The sequence below is a fragment of the Asparagus officinalis genome, chromosome 4 (genome assembly GCF_001876935.1).
Source record: "Asparagus officinalis chromosome 4, Aspof.V1, whole genome shotgun sequence".
In the NCBI taxonomy this organism is placed as follows: domain Eukaryota; kingdom Viridiplantae; phylum Streptophyta; class Magnoliopsida; order Asparagales; family Asparagaceae; genus Asparagus; species Asparagus officinalis.
The window spans coordinates 10,479,044-10,497,882 of NC_033797.1; the positions used below are offsets into that span (position 1 = coordinate 10,479,044).

The following is an 18,839-nucleotide window of genomic DNA, read 5'->3' on the forward strand; positions in this document are numbered from 1 at the left end:
TCTCTTAAGAAATTTTTTATTTATTTATAAATTACATGTAGGGGAGTCCGTTGACATAACTTTGAAGTTTCGGGTGTAAATAAAGTTCAGAAAGGTTATATATAAACCACACACCACCCCCACCAAAACAAAAACAAAAATAAAATAATAAAAATAATAAAATTAAAAATTAAAAATTAAAAATTAAAAAACAAAACTTCAGAGGTTTTGTGGAATTAACCTTAAACTCTAAAGGAGATGCCAATGGATTCTAGTTTGAGCTTCATAGAGAGAAACTTAGTGATACGATACATATGCCAGATGGTCAAAACATTGATCAACATTTGACCATGCAATTTGTTTTCTTCTATTGCTGGCATGCGAGGATTTCATATCATCAAATAACTATTATAAATAATAAAAAAGAATAAAATAATTAATTTTTTTAAGGATCGAAAGATATTTGTTTCTTTTTTTATCATGTAGTTTCGGGGTTCAGGTGAAAAATCTTTTAGTCGAATCAAGGAAGTTCAAGAGGAATATTGTGTGCAAAACCCATCCAAGTTCAGTGGAGTTATCCTAAAAAATTTAAGGGGGTTCACCTGCAAAAAAAAAACTACAAAAAAATTACTTTTATGTACGTGTGTTTGTATATCAAGAGGGCGGAAATTAACCAACTTCATGAAGACTCTAAAATGTTAATTTTGATGAAATTCTTTGAAATTTCGTTACTAATTAGTTCATGTGTAGTAGATCACATCCACCGGTTCGAATTTTTATTTTTAGATTCCGGTTTTTCGAAATTAGGTTGACAGAATCCGCATTTTGGATACATATACTTAAAAATTATTCGTATATCGTGTGTACACGGACTCGAATTGTTATGTAACAGACTTATACTACAACATGCGAACCGCAGGTGAAAAGATTCGATAGTATAAACATCGATCGATCATGTCGTTTAGTTGTCGTCAAATCAAAGAGAGGCTAGCAATAGCACCACGCTTCTTATAATTCAGCTGGAAACAACCCCATTACAAGGCCAATTCCTCTCATTTTCCCTCGCTATCATAAAATTAAAGTATATAAAACGCTCATGAACCTCTCTCTCCTCTCTCTCTCTCTCTCTCTCTCTCTCTCTCATATCATAATTACAACATGTGGACGTCGTTTCAAAATTCTCTTTCACTTGAGCATTTACCTTCTCTCCTCTTTCTTATATCATTGTCCTTCTTCTTCAGACTTCGCTTAGCTCTGCAACACTGATTTCCTCAGGTTAGTTCATTCTCTATCTCTTCCTTCAGATCTTGAAATTTTTAATTATGTACTTTTTTTTTGTTTATTATACGAAATCTACATCACGTTTTTAGTTTCCCCTTTCACTCTTTGAACTTTGAACTGTGATTATTATTCTTCTTATATACCCGGAACTTGTTACTAATGCTGATCACGAGTTCTCTCCCATGAATTCGATGTGCTACATCTAATATTCATCACACTGAAGCACCAAAAAACAATATTTGTCATGAGCGATTTACAAGTTCATGTCAGGAATTGTATTGTAAGATATAAATATGCCATCGAACTAACAAATAGATTATTTTCGAGGAAAGGCTCAATTGATCGATAATCGCGATTTTAGAAGCATTGAGTTTGCAAGGAATGTGAGTTTTATCAGAATTACTTCTATATGGGAAGTGATCTCAAATTTACCCATTAGGAGAGCATAATAAGTTGCATGGGCTAATGCTATGATTTGTTTCTTGGTATAATTTAGATAAAGAATATAATACACGGGGTTCGCTAAGCGGAGAGATATTATTGATGGATTGTAGAGATCCTCTGCAACCAAGGATCCAGAGGACCTCCAGGCTCTCCATCTTTGATAAATCAAACACATTTAGAAAAATTATTGGTTCAAAGCACTAAAATGAATTTAGGAAAATTGCTCCCAAGGACACATCTAACGCCTCCTAAATTTTTCCATGACAATGACATTTCCCATTTATTTCTCAAAGCTGGCATCTCATAAGCGTCTCAAAGTCATCATAAACATTATAATTCGTGGTTGGTTCAAATATTTCTTTTCATTTCAAAAATATTTATCTCCTCTTTCATATCTTCATATACTAGCTTTCAGCTCTGTACTGCTGGTTTCCTCAGGTTAATTAGTTTATCCCTCTCTCTCTCTCTCTCTCTCTCTCTCTCTCTCTCTCTCTCTCATCATTAGATCTTGAAAATTGATACACATCCTTTTTTTTATGGCTTGTAGTACTTGTGACTTTCCATAACATAACATAAACAATATCTTGCTAATAGAATTTTGTGTGTGTTGATTTTTTTTTTTGGGAGAAAAATATGTCTTGATGAAGTTGGAGATATACACATAGGCAGCGTTCAACTGTCATGTGTAAGTAAAACAGTAAACAAGAATTGCCGTAAGAGATTTCGAGTTCATGCTGGGAATTATAGGACGTAAATTGATAATCTACAAGTACAGAGGACATGATATCTTATTTTGACAAAACATGGAAGTATTCATGTTATGCAGTTTTTTTTTCGCTTTTTTATTATTTTATCTGGTGTGTTTCTATGATTAGATCTGAATATATTCTTAAAGAAGGGTATTACCTTCCGAACACCATACATCCTAAGAATACAAGACACGCCCCCCAAAAAAAGGGATTTAAAAAAAAAGACCATGACTATGTGCCATTATTAAATCATTTTATTAGCACTTGCCCATCTCAAACTTAGAGTGTATTATTATTTTTACCGTCAAATTAAAGGATAATTTAGTCTTTTTTTCAGTTGTACATATAAAAATGGGTTATTGATCATGTCAAGTGATTTTCGCATGACATCTCAACCGAACATGAAAAATACCAACATATGAAGTTCAATGGCTATAACTACTAATGAAATGGCTTAAGGGAATATAAATGACAACACTCTTGTAGTAGAGGAGAGCGTGTATACGCAAGTTTTAAAAAAAAATCATTTTCTGAAATAACTCCTCTTATTGCCTCCTCATCAGTTAGTGTTTCTCTCCAGTGCTGCAGCAGCTACAAAAATGGGTCTCTTGGATTTGCTTGTGGTGGCATCCATGCCAACACTCCAATTCTTGCTTGTTGGCCTCGTCGGAGTCTTTCTTGCTTCCGACTACTGCAACATCCTCACACCTGATGCTCGAAGAGATACCAACAAGGTTAACATGTATACGAGAAAAAATTAATGAAACATATGCAACATATATTCAGTCTCTACATAAACTTTGTGACAGTTCCTAACTGAACCCTCTCTCTTAACTCAGATTATATTCTATGTGTTCTCTCCTGCGCTGATATTCACAAGCTTAGCGAAAACTGTCACTCTCCACGACATTATCTCATGGTAAAATCCTCTATCACCATAGCGAAAAATTTTGGTCGTTTTATGTTAATGTGACATTTTTATCTTGTAATTGAAGGTGGTTTATGCCTGTTAATATTGCCTTTACGTTCTTGATCGGCACAATTCTTGGATGGGCAGTGGTGAAGATCTTGAGACCAAAGAGCCACATTGAAGGGCTTGTTATGGCAAGTTGCTCTGCAGGTACCAAATCCTTTCGACTTGTGAGTACATACTTTACGAAACTACCGTGAATTAGTCTGGGGGTTTGCAGAAAACTATTCTAAACTATAACGACTGTCTTCGGTGAATTAAAGTGTGAACATTTGCAGTAGGATAATTTTTAAGTTGAAATAAGAGTATCTAAGACGTTTTAACTGACATAATAATATGCTTACAGGGGGCTTAGTTTCTTCTGAAGTAAAGTTTGTGGTACTATTAGAGAAGAATTGTTTACAGTAGTCTTCTTCCTACATTATTGCTGGAAATTCATTTTTTTTTAAATTTATCCTAACAAATATTGGGATCAAGTTCACACCAAAGGACAAAAGTGTGTGATAGATCCATTGACTTGGTTCCTGTAAGAAATTATTAAATTCTACTTCTTTTTTATGCTTAGATTGAGTCTATTTTACAGGGAATTTGGGCAATCTGATGTTGATAATTATACCTGCTGTCTGCAATGAAGAAAACAATCCTTTTGGGGATCCAAACACTTGCAACTCCCGTGCTCTATCTTATGTCTCGTTATCCATGGCAGTAAGATTTTTTACTATCTATGCTGTGTGTACACGCACATGCACGTGCACAAACACGCGCATTAACACGTGCTTATTCTGGCAGCTCGGGGGGTTCTACATATGGACACATACTTACAGTATAATGAAAAGAATGGAAATCAATCATCTTACAGTACTCAAGCTAACAGATACAGGGAGCCAACAAGAACCCAAGCTAACAAATACAGAGAGCCAACAAGACGCGCTGCTTTGTTCATCAAATAATGTAGTAGATGAAGCCCAGATGGTAAGGGACTCTTCAATCTAGTCCTGCAGTTTATCAGATGTTTATATATTGTGTTTACAGTACAAATTTTATTAGAGCAGACAACAGTTCGAAAATTTTAATCGTCCTCTTTATGGTTCAAAATGGTTCAAAATACAGTATTCCTATAGGAAGCGTTCTGATAGGATTTATATTCTCGTTTTTATGCTATTGTTATCAGATGGCATTCATCTGCTGATATCTAAGTAAGTGAGATTTATAGAAGACTAATTAACCACAGAAATTACTCACACAAACCATCTCAATGCAGATTGTGCCATTGTTATCTAGTGGAAAGCTCACAAGCAGCAAGGTACAATGCTGGGGTCAAATGAAAGAAGTACTTCATCAAATCTCAAAAAAGCTCATGGCACCGTCTACTATAGCAGCGGTACAAAGCCTTTTTTTCACCCTCTTCTTTAACTGAAAATTATCAGAGAATTATGGTAGTATATGAGATGTTAATAACAAAATGAACGAATTTATAGATGATCGGCTTCATTGTTGGTGTCGTGCCATGGTTAAAATCACTCATGATTGGAGCCTCTGCGCCGCTTAGAGTAATCCAGGACTCAACAGCATTATTGGGGTGAGTTTGATCCTAGATACACACACACATACGATCTAACTAAGTAAATTCAATTTAATTAGTACATCTCTAATTTTATTTGTTTTTAATACAGAGATGGCTCAGTCCCTTGCAATACTCTTATTCTTGGCGGGAACCTAACTAAAGGTAACTACAATGGATACATAAAGAAAAGGTGACTAAATGTTTACTCAAATCAACATTTTTTATGAACTGAAAACATTTTGCAGGACTCCGGAAGTCTACAGTAAAGCCCTCGACAGTTATAGGAATAATCGTAGCACGGTATGTTCTTCTTCCAATAGCAGGAATTGGGGTAGTGAAAGCAGCAGGTGCATTGGGATTCCTGCCACAAGATCCACTATTTCATTATGTTCTGCTAATTCAGTTTGTTCTTCCTCCTGCCATGGCCATCGGTATGTAAAACTCTATTCGTTAGCAAAATTCAAACTGATTGACATCGGTTATGAGATTGATCGAATGAAAATGTGTGAAACGCAGGGATCATGGCTCAACTATTTGATGTTGGTCAGGAAGAATGTTCATATATTTTTCTCTGGACTTATTTGGCTTCTGCTCCTGTACTTACACTTTGGTCGACAATCTTTATGTATATATTGTCCTAGATTGCGCTTACATTATGACTCATTTTTTTCTTTGAAGAGGGGAGGAAGAGGAGGACCCTCTTGAGAAAAGTTGCTCATGTTTCATGCCAAATGTAATGTAGAATATCAAAATGTATTATAAAGTTAAAATTGTAAGCGTGAGGATGATAAGCAATTACCCCTTGCTAATAAAATTGAATGAGGTCACATCTGCAAATAAAATAGGACGCGGATGCATATGCAAATAACGATATTTTCTATTGTTTTTTTTTATTGCTTCCAATTCTCATTCGTGTTTTGTGTGTTCATGTTGATAAGAATTAGAGAGAATAATGTTTTGAATATTAAGCTTGTTTGAGTACAATGAATCATGGTCCCTTTATATAGGGATGAGGAAAGAGCTATACATGATGATTACAATCAAGGAATGAATCAAGCAAAATCTCCTAAATATATGCAATCTCTCAAAAAAAAGGGAGGAGATCAAGGAATGAATATTCTAGGCATATGTAGAAATATTCTAACACCCCCCTCCCCCCCCCCTGGAGAGCATCCGGAGCTTGGATACGAGGAACCGGAACCTGGCAACCACATGAGGTTTAGTGAACAAGTTGACTGTCTGAAACTCGGAAGATATGTGCGGTAGCAGAATATGCCCTTGAAGAAAGTGTTGATGAACAAAATGACAATCCACTTCAATATGCTTAGTGCGCTCATGAAAGACATCATTGTGGACTATTTGGATAGCACTTTTGTTATCATAGTATAAGGGCGTTGGGTCAGGATGGTCAATACACATATCTTGAAGCAGCCAGCGGAGCCAAACAATTTCGGCGGAAGCATGAGCGAGAGCACGATATTCAGCTTCGGCACTGGAGCGGACAACAACAGTCTGTTTCTTGCTTTTCCATGAGATAAGTGAATCGCTAAGGAAAATACAGTACCGATCAGTAATATCACCAGCCTAGTCTGAGTCAGAGTATCCTTGTAACACAGGACGAGATGTAGAAGCAAGATGCAAGCCCTGGTGCAAGGTCCCTTTGATGTAGCGTATGATACGGAGAACGGCAATAAAGTGAATAGAACGGGGAGCAGACATGAATTGGCTCACAATATGGACAACATGACTGATGTCAGGTCTAGTGATAGTGAGGTAATTGAGACTTCCCACAAGTTGCCGATATAATGCGGGATTGGATAGTGGGGTGCCATCAGAAGGGGAGAGTTTGACATTCATCTCAAGAGGAGTATCGGCAGTCTTGTTGCCAGTAAGGCCCGTTCGGTTGAGAATATCAGAGGCATATTTTACTTGGAAGAGGAAATAGCCCGTAGAGGAGTGAGCAACCTCAATACTAAGGAAGTAGCGAAGGACACCCATATCTTTCATTTCGAAACATGAACATAGATAAGCTTTGAGCCTGGATATACCATTCAAGTCATCCCCAGTGATAACCATATCGTCGACATAAAGCAGTAGAATAACAATGTCATGTGGAGAGGAGCAAGTAAACATTGTTGGGTCATGAGAGCTTTGAGAAAAACCCGTGCTGCAGAATACCTGTGGAGAATTTCTCAAACCAAGCCCGAGGCGCTTGTTTGAGACCATAGAGAGCCCGTCAAAGTTTGCAAACTTGTCTAGGGGAATGAGGAAGCCCAGGGGGAGGTTGTATGTAGACTTCTTCATTTAGATTGCCATGAAGAAAGGCATTCTTAACATCCATTTGATGAAGAGTCCAATTACGGATGGAGGCAACTAAGATAAGAGTGTGAACGGTGGTCATACGAGAGACCGGGGCAAAGTTTCTTCATAATCGATTCCATACTCTTGAGTATATCCTTTTGCAACAAGATGGGCTTTGTATCTATCAATAGACCCATCAGCCTTTGTTTTGATTTTGTAAATTCATCTGCATCCAACAGCAAATTTTCCAGTGGGTAAATCCGTGAGAACCCAAGTTTCTGTTTTTCTGAAGATCAGCAAGTTCCTTAGACATAGCCTTCTGCCATTAATGATCGGTAGAAGCCTCACGATATGAGGATGGCTCATGGAGAGACAGCAAGGCAGAGAGGTAGCATTCGTAATCGGAATGTCAGACTGTTGGATGTCAGTCTCGGACTGGGCGCATTGAAGGGCTGTCGGCGGGAGATACAAACTCAGGACAAGGCGTAGAGTTATCAACAGGTGGACAGACAGTCACAGGTGCAAGGGGAAAGTCAGGTGTAGGCTGTCTAAAAAACCACAATAGATAGCTTATCCCCCATCAAACACCGGTGATGGAAGTTACAATCTGACGACTTCCAGAAGGCTGTAATCTGAAGACTTTCGCGACAACTGATGGAAGCTCTAATTCAACAGCCTTCACAATCAACATCGGGAGTTACAAGCTGACGACTCTCATATTCTCAAGGAGCCAAGATGAAGATTATAAGACAATGATCTTTGCAACGCTATGACAAAAAGAGATTACTTGGTGATAATCTCTTCAAGGCAAGACGCGGAGGTCCTCCCCGTGTATCAACACCAAAACGCGGAGGTCCTCCCCGTGTGTCAACAGTAAAAAGCCAGGGTCGAACCCGCGTTACAACATCAAAACGTGAGGGTCGAACCCACGTTACAACATCAAAACGCCAGGGTCGAACCCGCGTTACAACATCAAAACGCCAGGGTCGAACCCGCGTTACAACATTAAAACGCCAGGGTCGAACCCGCGTTACAACATCAAAACGCTGGAGTCGGACCCGCGTTACAACATTAAAACGCTGGGGTCAGACCCGTGTTTTTCAATGCCCAGCGAGTACCCAACTCCGCGTCTCAATTCTAAAACGCGGAGTTAGGATCCTGAACGCCCACGTGGGCGTTTGACTCGTTCAAACACGAGCTGAACGGTTGCAGGAACCATTTTCCCTCCACGATTTGAGGGATTTCCGCCCCACTATGGAGAGAATTAAGGGGGCGGTTACACCCCTTAATTCCCTATAAATATGGGTAAACTCAACTGAGTTAAGGGCTGGCTTTTTGGAACGAAAGAGAGGCAGCAGGTTGGATTTCCAAGATCTCAACCACTCCGGTTCGGTGATTCAACAGCAGCAGCAGTAAAATCCTTGGAGATAGGATTTTCGAATCAAATTCAGAAGATCAAATCTGAGAGGATTCTTCAACAACAGAATATCAGCTTGGTCATTAACCGAATTTTCGGTTCTAACAACTCTATTCACAGAGTTCTAACTCGTTCAGAGTTCTTAAACTCATTCAGAGTTACCCATTAAACTTTCCACAGAAGTTCATTGTTCCCACGAGATAGAAGACGGTCGGATCGTCAACGGAGAGCAAATTCGACGCGAGCAATCGAAGGAGGCATTCCATCGCTACCGAGAAGAACCCAGTTTTAAACAAAGGAGAGAATCAAATTTGTTCTCTTCTCTTTTGTAATCGAATTGTAATCGGAATTAAAAAAATACAAGTCAATTTTCTTTGTTCTTTTCTTTGCAATTTGTGGTGGCATAGGAGTGGCGACAGGATGAGTGGGAGGTGGTATCACAGGATCAGCTATAGGAGCAGTGACAGATGGCATAGGATCTGACACTAGTGGATTAGGGGACTCTGGGAATGGGTCGACAGGAAGAGAGATCATAGTATTTGTAAGGGGATCTTTGGACAGGGTGTAATATGGTTTATGTTCCCAGAATGTAACATGGCGGGAAATGCGAAGCCGTTTGGCAATCGGGTCGTAATAGCGATACCCTTTTTGTTGAATCTCATACCCCAGGAAGACACACATGACATTTTTAGGAGTGAGTTTTGTTCATTCTCGTTTCGGGAGTAACACAAAGCAAGTGGATCCAAATACACGAAGCTCAGAGTAATCGGGAGTGGTCCCATATAGACGCTCGAAAGGAGATAAGCCACTGGTGACTACGAAGGGAATGCTATTAATAAGAAAGGCAGATGTGTAAATGACTTCCCCCCCAGAATACGGAAGGGACGGATGAGGAGACAAGAAGAATACGAGTTGTTTCAACAAGGTGTCGGTGTTTTCGTTCAGCAACCCCATTTTGCTGAGAGGTGTCTGGACAAGATAGTTGGGGATCCCTTGTGATTTTAGGAACTCAAGAAAGTGTTTGGATAAGTATTCTCCCCCGGAGTCGGATCTGAAGACTTTGATAGTTTTCGAAAATTGAGTTTTAATCATAGTAGCGAATTCAATGTATACTTTCAAAAAAATCAGATCGAGAATGAAGTAAATAGGTCCAAGTGTATCGAGAATAATCATCAATAAAGACCGCATAATATTGAGCTCCACCCATAGAGACAACAGGAGCTTTACCCCAGACATCAGAGTGCACAAGATCAAAAGGAGAGTAGGAAGTAGTTGTACTATTATTAAAGGGAAGAGTTGGTTGTTTGGCCAGTTTACAAGCAATACAAGAGGGATCTTTGTCTGAAGTAGCTGGTCCTAACAATCCTTTATTTATCATGTATTTTAGGCGAGGAAAGGAAACATGACCTAATCGAGAATGCCAAGAGATAAAGGAGGATGAGTTGGTAGTAAGAGCCATGAGAGATGAGTCGGTGGAAGATGGAATATGTAACTTGTTTGCCACATGTAGTCGTCCAACTCTATGATTGGTCCCAAGTTGTATCCCCGTCGAGCGGTCCTGTACAACAAAGCCAGTAGAATGAAAGATGACGATTAGCCCAAGGTCACATAACTGTCCAACAGATAAAAGTTGCATAGATAGTTGAGGAACAAGAAAAACATTTGAGACAGATAAACCATTGTTAGTTTTTATGAAGCTAATGTGACTAGCAGCAATCATAGAGCCATTAGCTGTATGAATCTGTGCAGATGAACTCATAGGCGTGGATGACTCGAAGTGTGTTGGGTCAAAAGTCATGTGGTTTGACGCCCCAGAATCAAGAAATCACAGAGAGGAGATACCTGATGGAGGAGAAAAGGCAGATGCAACTGTATGGTGATCCGGATTGTTGGTTGAGGTGAACGCGGTGGATGGCCTGGTGGATTTTTGTAGGCCGCACATGTATCGAGATGTAGGAGAAGGATAATATTTAACAATATGCCTGAATTCCTTACAGTAGTTACATTGCACTGGGTCTTTGGATGAACGGGAGGATGCTTGCTGAGGGCGTGGTGATGAATTGGTGGTGGCTAGTTTGGAAAAGGGCTGCTATGAGCGAGGAGATGCGATGAAGACAGAGGGCATGTTCGGTGCAATGCCCTTGTGAGTTTCTTCGGTGATCAGTTCTATCAAGGCTTCCTCAACAGAAGGGAGAGGCTTGCGGTGTAGCATAGAAGCTCCGATTGGCTCAAACTCTTCTCGGAGCGCCATAAGGAATTGAACAAGTCGTGTTTCCTCATGAAAGGTTTCCCACATGTTCATATCAACAGTCCACTGTGGTTCCATTAACTCAAGCTGATCCCAGATAAGACACATGCTGGAGTGAAAATTAGAAACTGTTTGACCAGGCTGTTGTTGGAGAGCACGAATATCCTTTTCGAGCTTGTACTTTTTGGTAAAGTTGGTTTGAACATAGTGTTGTGCTAGGAAGTCCCAAGCTTTCTTTGCGGTAGTGCACTTTCCAAGTTGGATACTGATGGATGGGATGACGGTATTTGCGATCCACGTCAAGATTTTATTGTTGTTGATTTCCCATTTGTCATACTTGGCATCAGTTTCAGTGGGACAAGATTCTTTGCCCGTTGTAGGTGTCTAAAAATGCCTATAGGTCCCCGAATACAGCTCAAGACGGAGAGAAGATAACGAACGTCGTTATCCGAGTCTAAGAGGATTATCTGTCGTCGACAAGCGCATGAAGCGAAACGACGAACCAAGTGGTTCGCGCGCGTCAGTCAACATACGCACGCGTGTCAATCAGCTCACGCGCGTCGGTCAACACGCGCGCGTCAATCAGTTCGCGCGCGTCAGTCAACGCGCGTATGTCAATCAGCTCGCACGCGTCAATCAACACGCGCTCGTCGATCAGTTCCAAGTGCCGGAAAAAAGCTAACGAGCGCCTGAAGCAAGTTAGCAAATCATATAAGTCAACGAGATGGTTAAATACGTAAAACGGTGGAAAATACAAGTCCTGAAAAAGTCAGAAAACACCAAACAGTTCAGCACAAAGGCCGAACTACCCGCACTCTCCTGCGTGTCAAATTTCGTAACCGGGCGCTGGTACGTCGCGAACAGTGCCCGCTTAGCCGACCTCGCGGCCAGCGTTAGGTCGGCCCCGCAGCCGAACCGCGGCCGCGCTCCGCACAGATCCACGGCGCGTGCGTGTCGGCCGTGTCCCGACGCCACGCCGTAACGCCGGGTCAGATTTCACCTGCGCGCTGTTTTGACCCCCTTATCGGTTTTTGACGCGTTTTCTCGGGATTTGTTGGTTCCTGAGCATCCCAACTGATCTGATATCATCCCCAAACGTTGTTAATCAGTTATTAACTGAATATAAGGAGGGATCATTCATTCTTATCCCAAAACTCGTATCCGGAACCCTATAAATACAAGCCTAGGGACTCATTTCTCGAGGGGGATTAATTATCAAGAGGAGGAGGTGCTGCCGGATTAAGGAGTCAAAGGAGCACGAATTTTAGCGAAGGTTGACAGATCTTAGCGAATTCTTCAGCATAAAGGAGAGTTCGAGAGATCCGACGCCCGTTTTCCCCATTTCCTTGAGATCGGGCTTGGTCTTGATCTCGAGAAGAGCTACTGATTTCGCTTGGTCGATCTCAGCGCTTCAAATCAAATACTTCCTCGGCGACGGCGAAGCTCTGCCGAATTTTTAACAACCGGATCTAATCGACGGTCGTCCACGGATAAACCCCGGCACAGGTAAAGATCCCACGCAAGCAGGAGACCGATAAACGATCTCCCTGCGTTTGTTTTGACGAGAGTTGTAACTTTTGTTTTCATTATGTAAGAGTCTTATAAAAAGACTATCTTCTTGTTTTCATTGTAACGACTAAAGTTGTAATGAATACCACAATGAATACATCAACTTTCGACACAAACAAGCTGGCGACCACAGTGGGAGCCAACGGTCTCGCTGTCGAGGCCGTCGTGTTGCAACCGATGATTAAGATCCCGGTTGAAGAGGTTGTCGAATACGAGTTCGACCAACAGAAATACGAAGAATACCTCTCGTCCTCCTCTTCCAGATCCTCCGCTTCTCGCAAGCGTAGGAAGATCAACGCCCCCGTTGCCGCGGTAGCTGAACCTTACAACTCCCTTCCGGCCTCCAACGAGTCCGGATCTACAGATCTGAACTCCTCCTCAATCAAGGAGTTGAGTACAGAAGACGTGCCCACTTTATCGAAGAGAGCTCGCCAAAGGCAGCGCCAACACCTTACGCGCCAATTCGTTAGGGCTTTGGAGTCAATTGACGGGATCCGTTACGAGACGGATATGAAAATTAGGCAACGCCAAGCGCCCCAACAGCGGACAAATGTCCTCTCCTCCAAATCACCAACAAGTGAATGGGTATAAGTTAAAAAGACCCGTTCAACTCTTGAAGAGCGGATCAAAAAGCGCCGCGTACTGCTTGCGTACGCGCGAATTCTTGCGCAAGAGGACAAAATGTTACAGAGGGAAGAAGTGGAAAAGAAGCCACAAAAACTGCACCAAGTTTGGAGGCCAAAGTCCAAGACAGCTGCCGAAAAGATCAAGAAAAACGGGTCACTCAAATCCGACCCTCCAAATCGCGGGTCACTTGGATCCGACCCTCCAAATCGCAGATCACTTGGATCCGACCCTCCACTTCGCGGGTCACTTGGATCCGACCCTCCAAGTCGCGGGTCATCTGGATCCGACCCTCCAAATCACGGGTCACTTGGATCCGACCCTCCACTTTGCGGGTCACTCAAATCCGACCCTCCACTTTGCGGGTCACCTAAATCCGACCCTCCAACCCGCGGGTCGCCCAAGTTTGACCTGCGCCAGGGTCAAGACAGAAGACGTTCTGCACCGGTTTTGTCGATCCCTTCAAGTTTCGCACCTCCAGTGGAGCCCGCGACATCGTGGATTTGTCCTGACTCAAAGTGAGGATGGTCGATCGCCTGGGTCCTTTGCACGAGGATCGAGGTAAAGTTCTGATCGAAGAACGCTTGGGTCCGGCGATTGAACCCCGAGCGACTCGTCGAGCTGGGGGTCGCACACGCCCTTGCAACAATTTCAAACCTTCTCATAAAGGGAAAACTCCGGTTTCTACCCGCCTGGGGGTGTGTATCCAAAACCAGGAGCCTGTTGAGATCATGCACTCCCAAAAGCGTAGTTCTAAACACGTGACTCTTGAGAATGCTAATAAAGCGGTAAATCCCCTGAAAGAAACGTATTCATCTAACGATGACAACGTTATACAATGGGAGTCGTGTCAACACACGATAGGTTGCTCCGGTCATCTGACCGATGAGTTGTACTATCAGGCTGGGGGTACGAATAAATATCGTAAGAGAAGTACCCGAGAAGCGGACCCTCGCTATCCGTGCGCCAAGATTATCAGGGCAGTATTATCGGTGTGTAGCTGCCCCAAGACCGCACTACAGAAGGTCTCGGTATTTGAGAGGATCTCTAACGGAGCGACTAAGTCCAAGCCAAAACGTTTCCGCGAGAAACAATCAGCCATTAAAGGTGACGAACTTCCGGAAGTCACAATAAATATGACTGATAAGGGAAAGTCGGTTCGACCTTCTAGCTCTGACCCACTTGTATCGCATCGTCTAACCCGGTTACGATCAGGAACTATTAGACAAAGGGATTATCAGAGAATGCAGAGAGGATTATCCTCGGATGACGAAGCGTCAGACGCCAACTCTGCAGTCGCTTCTGACAATACGGTGTCCAACCCTAGTCAACCCCGCGAAGCATTCATGATCAATACTGAGCAAGTAGCCAAAATGGTTGAGGATGTCTTGGCCAGGCAAAAAGAGAACTTCAAGTTCGAAATGAAAACGGCTATGCGGCGGATGAGGGAAGAACATGACCAACAAATCCGAGCTTTGTCGAACCAAATTGGCGAATTCAGTCGTCACAACACTGCTAACCAAGCAGGTAGCGATTCATATATGGATGAACATCTCAATGCTGATAACCCTCCCGTTGACCAAGACGCTGGGGGTGGCCCCACTAAAGATAACAACGATGGGGATGGTTCCACCGAAGATGACAATGTCGGGGGTGGCCGCGTTATTCCTCTTAAGAATCGTCCAGAGCCTGATACAAGCGACGATGAGAAAATAAAAGATCTCGAGAGAAAAATCAACGCTCTAATGTCTGCTCGAGAGGTAAAAAGGACCGGCATTCCATGTCCCTATCCAAGAGAGTGGGATTCAATAGCATACCCGGCGAAGTTCAACCTGATTAACTTCACGCCGTTTTATGGAAAGGGTTCGCCCACTCAACATCCGATCTACTTTAAGTCCCACTTGGGTATGATCTCCGGCAATGAAGCCTTGATGGTTCGGTCATTCGTTGGCACCCTTCGCGGGCCCGCCTTCGATTGGTACCGCCGTCTCAAGTTTGGAAGCATCAACAGCTGGGACGACCTGGAGAACCTGTTTCTCGCTCACTTCTTTGATGACGATGCTGAAGTGTCAATCAGGACACTCTTTGATGAGAAGCAAGAAGACGACGAAACGGTCGACGACTTCGTCAAGCGCTTCCGGAATAAGGCGATGAACTGCCGAGATCCGATCACAGAGGACTTCATCCTTCAAACCTGTCATAACAACCTCTCTTTGGACGTGTTGGAAGTTATGAGAGTCGCACCGTCCAACACTTGAAAAGACTTAAAGGTGCGCGGTGAACAAGCCGAACGCTTCCTCCAAAGGAAGAAGGCCGAGAGGAGCCAACCGACGGCTAATCCTCCGAACTCGAACTTCGCCTCCCGTGGTAAGGGCAAGGTACCTGCAGCTGCTGTTGGTGCTAATCAAACGTCATAACAGCAATCCTGAAGGCAGCAAAAGACTTTGGACCCGAGACTCCAAAAAGAGTATTCCTTCAAGGACGAAGACATTCCAGCCATCTTCGAATCCCTCCTTGAAAACAACAAGATCAAGCTACCACCTATCGTAAATCAGGAGGAAGCTGACGATATTGTGGATCCAAAGTATTGTGCGTACCATAGGAGGGTCCTTCATCCCACCAAGGATTGCTTTGCTCTCAAGAATAGCATCCAAACCTTAGTTGAAGTCGGCGTTATATCGCTCAATTAAGCCAAATGAGAATGGTAACACTCCGACAAGTATACGAGTATAAACTGCTTCTTAATACTCCAATAGGCACACGAGTCTAAACTGTTTCCTACTTTTGACGGGAAGTTCCTGGAGAATGTTACGCTGATATTCTTAAGGATAACCCGGTCATGTAACTAAATACAATGTCCGACACAGTTCCACAAAGGAAGCTGGGGGTGGATGATTTGTATAACGGAAAGTTCCTACATGTAATTTCCTTAGGGATAACCCGATCATTATGAACAAAGTGATAAACACTAAACTCCCACTATGATTTCCGAACACTCTTTTGCTGAGACGAGATTCGATTAATTCGTTGGATCAATCTTCCCTCACGAAACTCCCATTCAAACTCTCACTACGTCTGTGCACTCAACACTCCCATTGTTAGAGTCCAGACATAGTACTCGGAATTTTAATCTCCCAATCATTAATAATTGTCAAACTCCTTCGTGTTAAGTATTTGCCACTTAATACTAGGAACCCTCTTTGAGTGATTTGTACGAATTAACACTCCCACTGTAATTTGTACTCCCACTCTCACTGTTCACTTGGTCAAACCTTCCTACAGTTAGGACCACAGTTAAAATCCCCTCTCGATTCTTTCAATGAACGAGAGGTCCACAAATCGAGTGATCAAACCTATAAAAGTTAGGGTCATCTCACACTCCCACTCTCACTTGGTCAAACCTTCTTATAGTTAGGACCAAAACCAAAATCCCCTCTCGATTTCTTCCATGAACGAGAGGTCCACTTTCAAACCAAGTGATCAAACCTTCTTACAGTTAGGATCATCTTAAACTCCCGCTTGGTCAAACCTTCCTACAGTAAGGACCAAAACCATAATTCACTCTCAATAAACGAGAACTCTATCTTTAGTTCGGTAATCAAACCTTCTGACAGTTAGGGTTATCAGAATCTTTTTGATTCTCGGAGTGGAGATCTCACTCCTAGTTTCACCTTCCCGGATTCTTAAAGTGGAGATCCCACTTTGAGTTTCCTTTTACAACTGGAGATAGAATATAAAATTCTTCCTCTTTAGCTTTGGGAGATAGAATATAAAATTCTTCCTCTCCCGTATCGGGTTCGTCTTTGCCCCAAGAGAAGACATCACTTTTTCAACTCCTAAAATCCATACCTTACACGCACGGAGAATTTTATCCCGAATCCTGAGTAGGGATAAGTCAACGCCTAACACGTGTTGCCGGTTTAGTCTTTCACCGATTGAAAAAAACACCAGAATCCAGTCTGGGGAATTTTATCCCGAAGCCTAAGCAGGGATAAGTCAATGCCTAACACGCGTTGCCGGTTAGTTCTTAACCGTAAAAAGAACAAAAGCCCACATATTCAACATTGTGGCAGGTTGTTATTCATAACACCAAAATCCGTGCTTCACACGCACGAGGAATTTTATTTTGAAGCCTAAGTAGGGATAAGTCAATGCCTAACACGCGTTGCCGGTTAGTTCTTAACCGTAAAAAGAACAACAGCCCACATATTCAACATTGTGGCAGGTTGTTATTCATAACACCAAAATCCGTGCTTCACACGCACGAGGAATTTTATCCCGAAACCTGAGCAGGGATAAGTCAATGCCTAACACGCGTTGCCGGTTAGTTCTTAACCATAAAAAGAACAAAAGCCCACATATTTAACATTGTGACAGGTTGTTATTCATAACACCAAAATCCGTGCTTCACACGCACGGGGAATCTTATCCCGAATCCTGAGCAGAGATAAGTCAATGCCTAACACGCGTTGCCGGTTAGTTTTTAACTGTAAAAAAAAGCCCACATATTCAACATTGTGACAGGTTGTTATTTATAACGCCAAAATCCGTGCTTCACACGCATGGGGAATTTTATCCCGAAGCCTAAGTAGGGATAAGTCAGCGCCTAACACGCGTTGTCGGGTAGTCTATTCCCGTAAGAAAGATGAAGTCTACATATTCAATATTGTAGCACTAAGAGAGTTAACTCTCTTAGCACAACGTCACATGTGGAACGGACTTAAATAATCCTCATGCAAGCCCGATTCAAACGGTAATCGGTAAAGACATGTCAAATCCGTTGAAGGCTGAGGATTTGCCAAAAATCCTAAGTCTACGTCTGATACACGTCGTTGTTTAGTCTTTTTACATGAGAAAGACGAAGTCTACGTATTCAATATCGTAGCACTAAAAGAGTTAACTCTTTTAGCACAATGTTATGTGCAGAACGAATTTAAATAATCTGCATGCTAGCCTGACTCAAACGGTAGTCGGTAAAGGCTCATCAAACCCGTTGATGGCTGAGAATAAAGGCTCATCAAACCCGTTGATGGCTGAGAATTTGCCAAAAATTCTATAAATGCAAGTCATTGACGTATCAGCTTCATTAGTTGGTCTCATGACTTGATCATCCAACGACTTCAGGATAAGATCTATATTTACAGATGAATCAACTTTAATAGTTGGTCCTGCAGCCTAAAATTTAGGACCGCCACGCTCTAACACCTTAAAAGCTTAAACTGTGTAGACTTCAGCAAACGTACGAGTATAAACTGTGTTAACGCCGGTCAACCCGTTATAGTAAAGATCGATGCTGGTCAACGCATCAGCAATCTCGCCAAACTAAGGCAAACAATGATTTCAGGGAGTTCAATCGGATTCAGATATGGATTTCTGACGAAGATGATCAGTTCAAAGTCAACTCAATGACACGAGCTAAGTTCAGAAACTTGCACACCAACTTCAATTCAAGGTTTCAACAACGGTCAGATGATAAACGCAGCGCCAGAAGAACTTTAACTATTCGACAAAACACTGAATAGACTGAAGGTTGAAGAAGTCAAGAATTGAAGCAGTTCATAGGTCCCTCTACGAAATTGAGGAAAAGGCCTATCTTATCCAAAGCCTTCCAGACTCTTCTATAAAAGAAATGAGTCTGAAATTCTTTGGAGGGGGTATCTGTAGGCGTCTAAAAATGCCTATAGGTCCTCGAA

At 42.2% G+C, this 18,839-nt stretch overlaps 1 protein-coding gene and 1 long non-coding RNA gene across 3 annotated transcripts in view; one reads left to right on the forward strand and one right to left on the reverse strand.

Annotated features, from left to right (window-relative positions):
• Positions 1,108–5,641, forward strand: LOC109836596 (protein PIN-LIKES 7-like). The gene is made up of 11 exons (XM_020404545.1): positions 1,108–1,254; positions 3,034–3,187; positions 3,293–3,372; positions 3,449–3,573; positions 4,007–4,128; positions 4,213–4,395; positions 4,685–4,804; positions 4,902–5,002; positions 5,097–5,149; positions 5,233–5,418; positions 5,504–5,641. Exons 2-11 carry the CDS (start codon positions 3,053–3,055, stop codon positions 5,626–5,628), a joined length of 1,230 nt encoding a protein of 409 aa, XP_020260134.1. The 5' UTR covers positions 1,108–1,254; positions 3,034–3,052; the 3' UTR covers positions 5,629–5,641.
• LOC109836597 overlaps positions 3,074–18,839 on the reverse strand; it is a 39,731-nt gene continuing 23,965 nt past the window's right edge. The window contains exon 6 of one of the 2 annotated variants that reach the window (XR_002246019.1): positions 3,074–3,161. This is a non-coding gene — a long non-coding RNA (uncharacterized LOC109836597). The remainder of the gene's footprint in view (positions 3,162–18,839) is intronic. The other variant, XR_002246018.1, reaches the window with a different exon arrangement.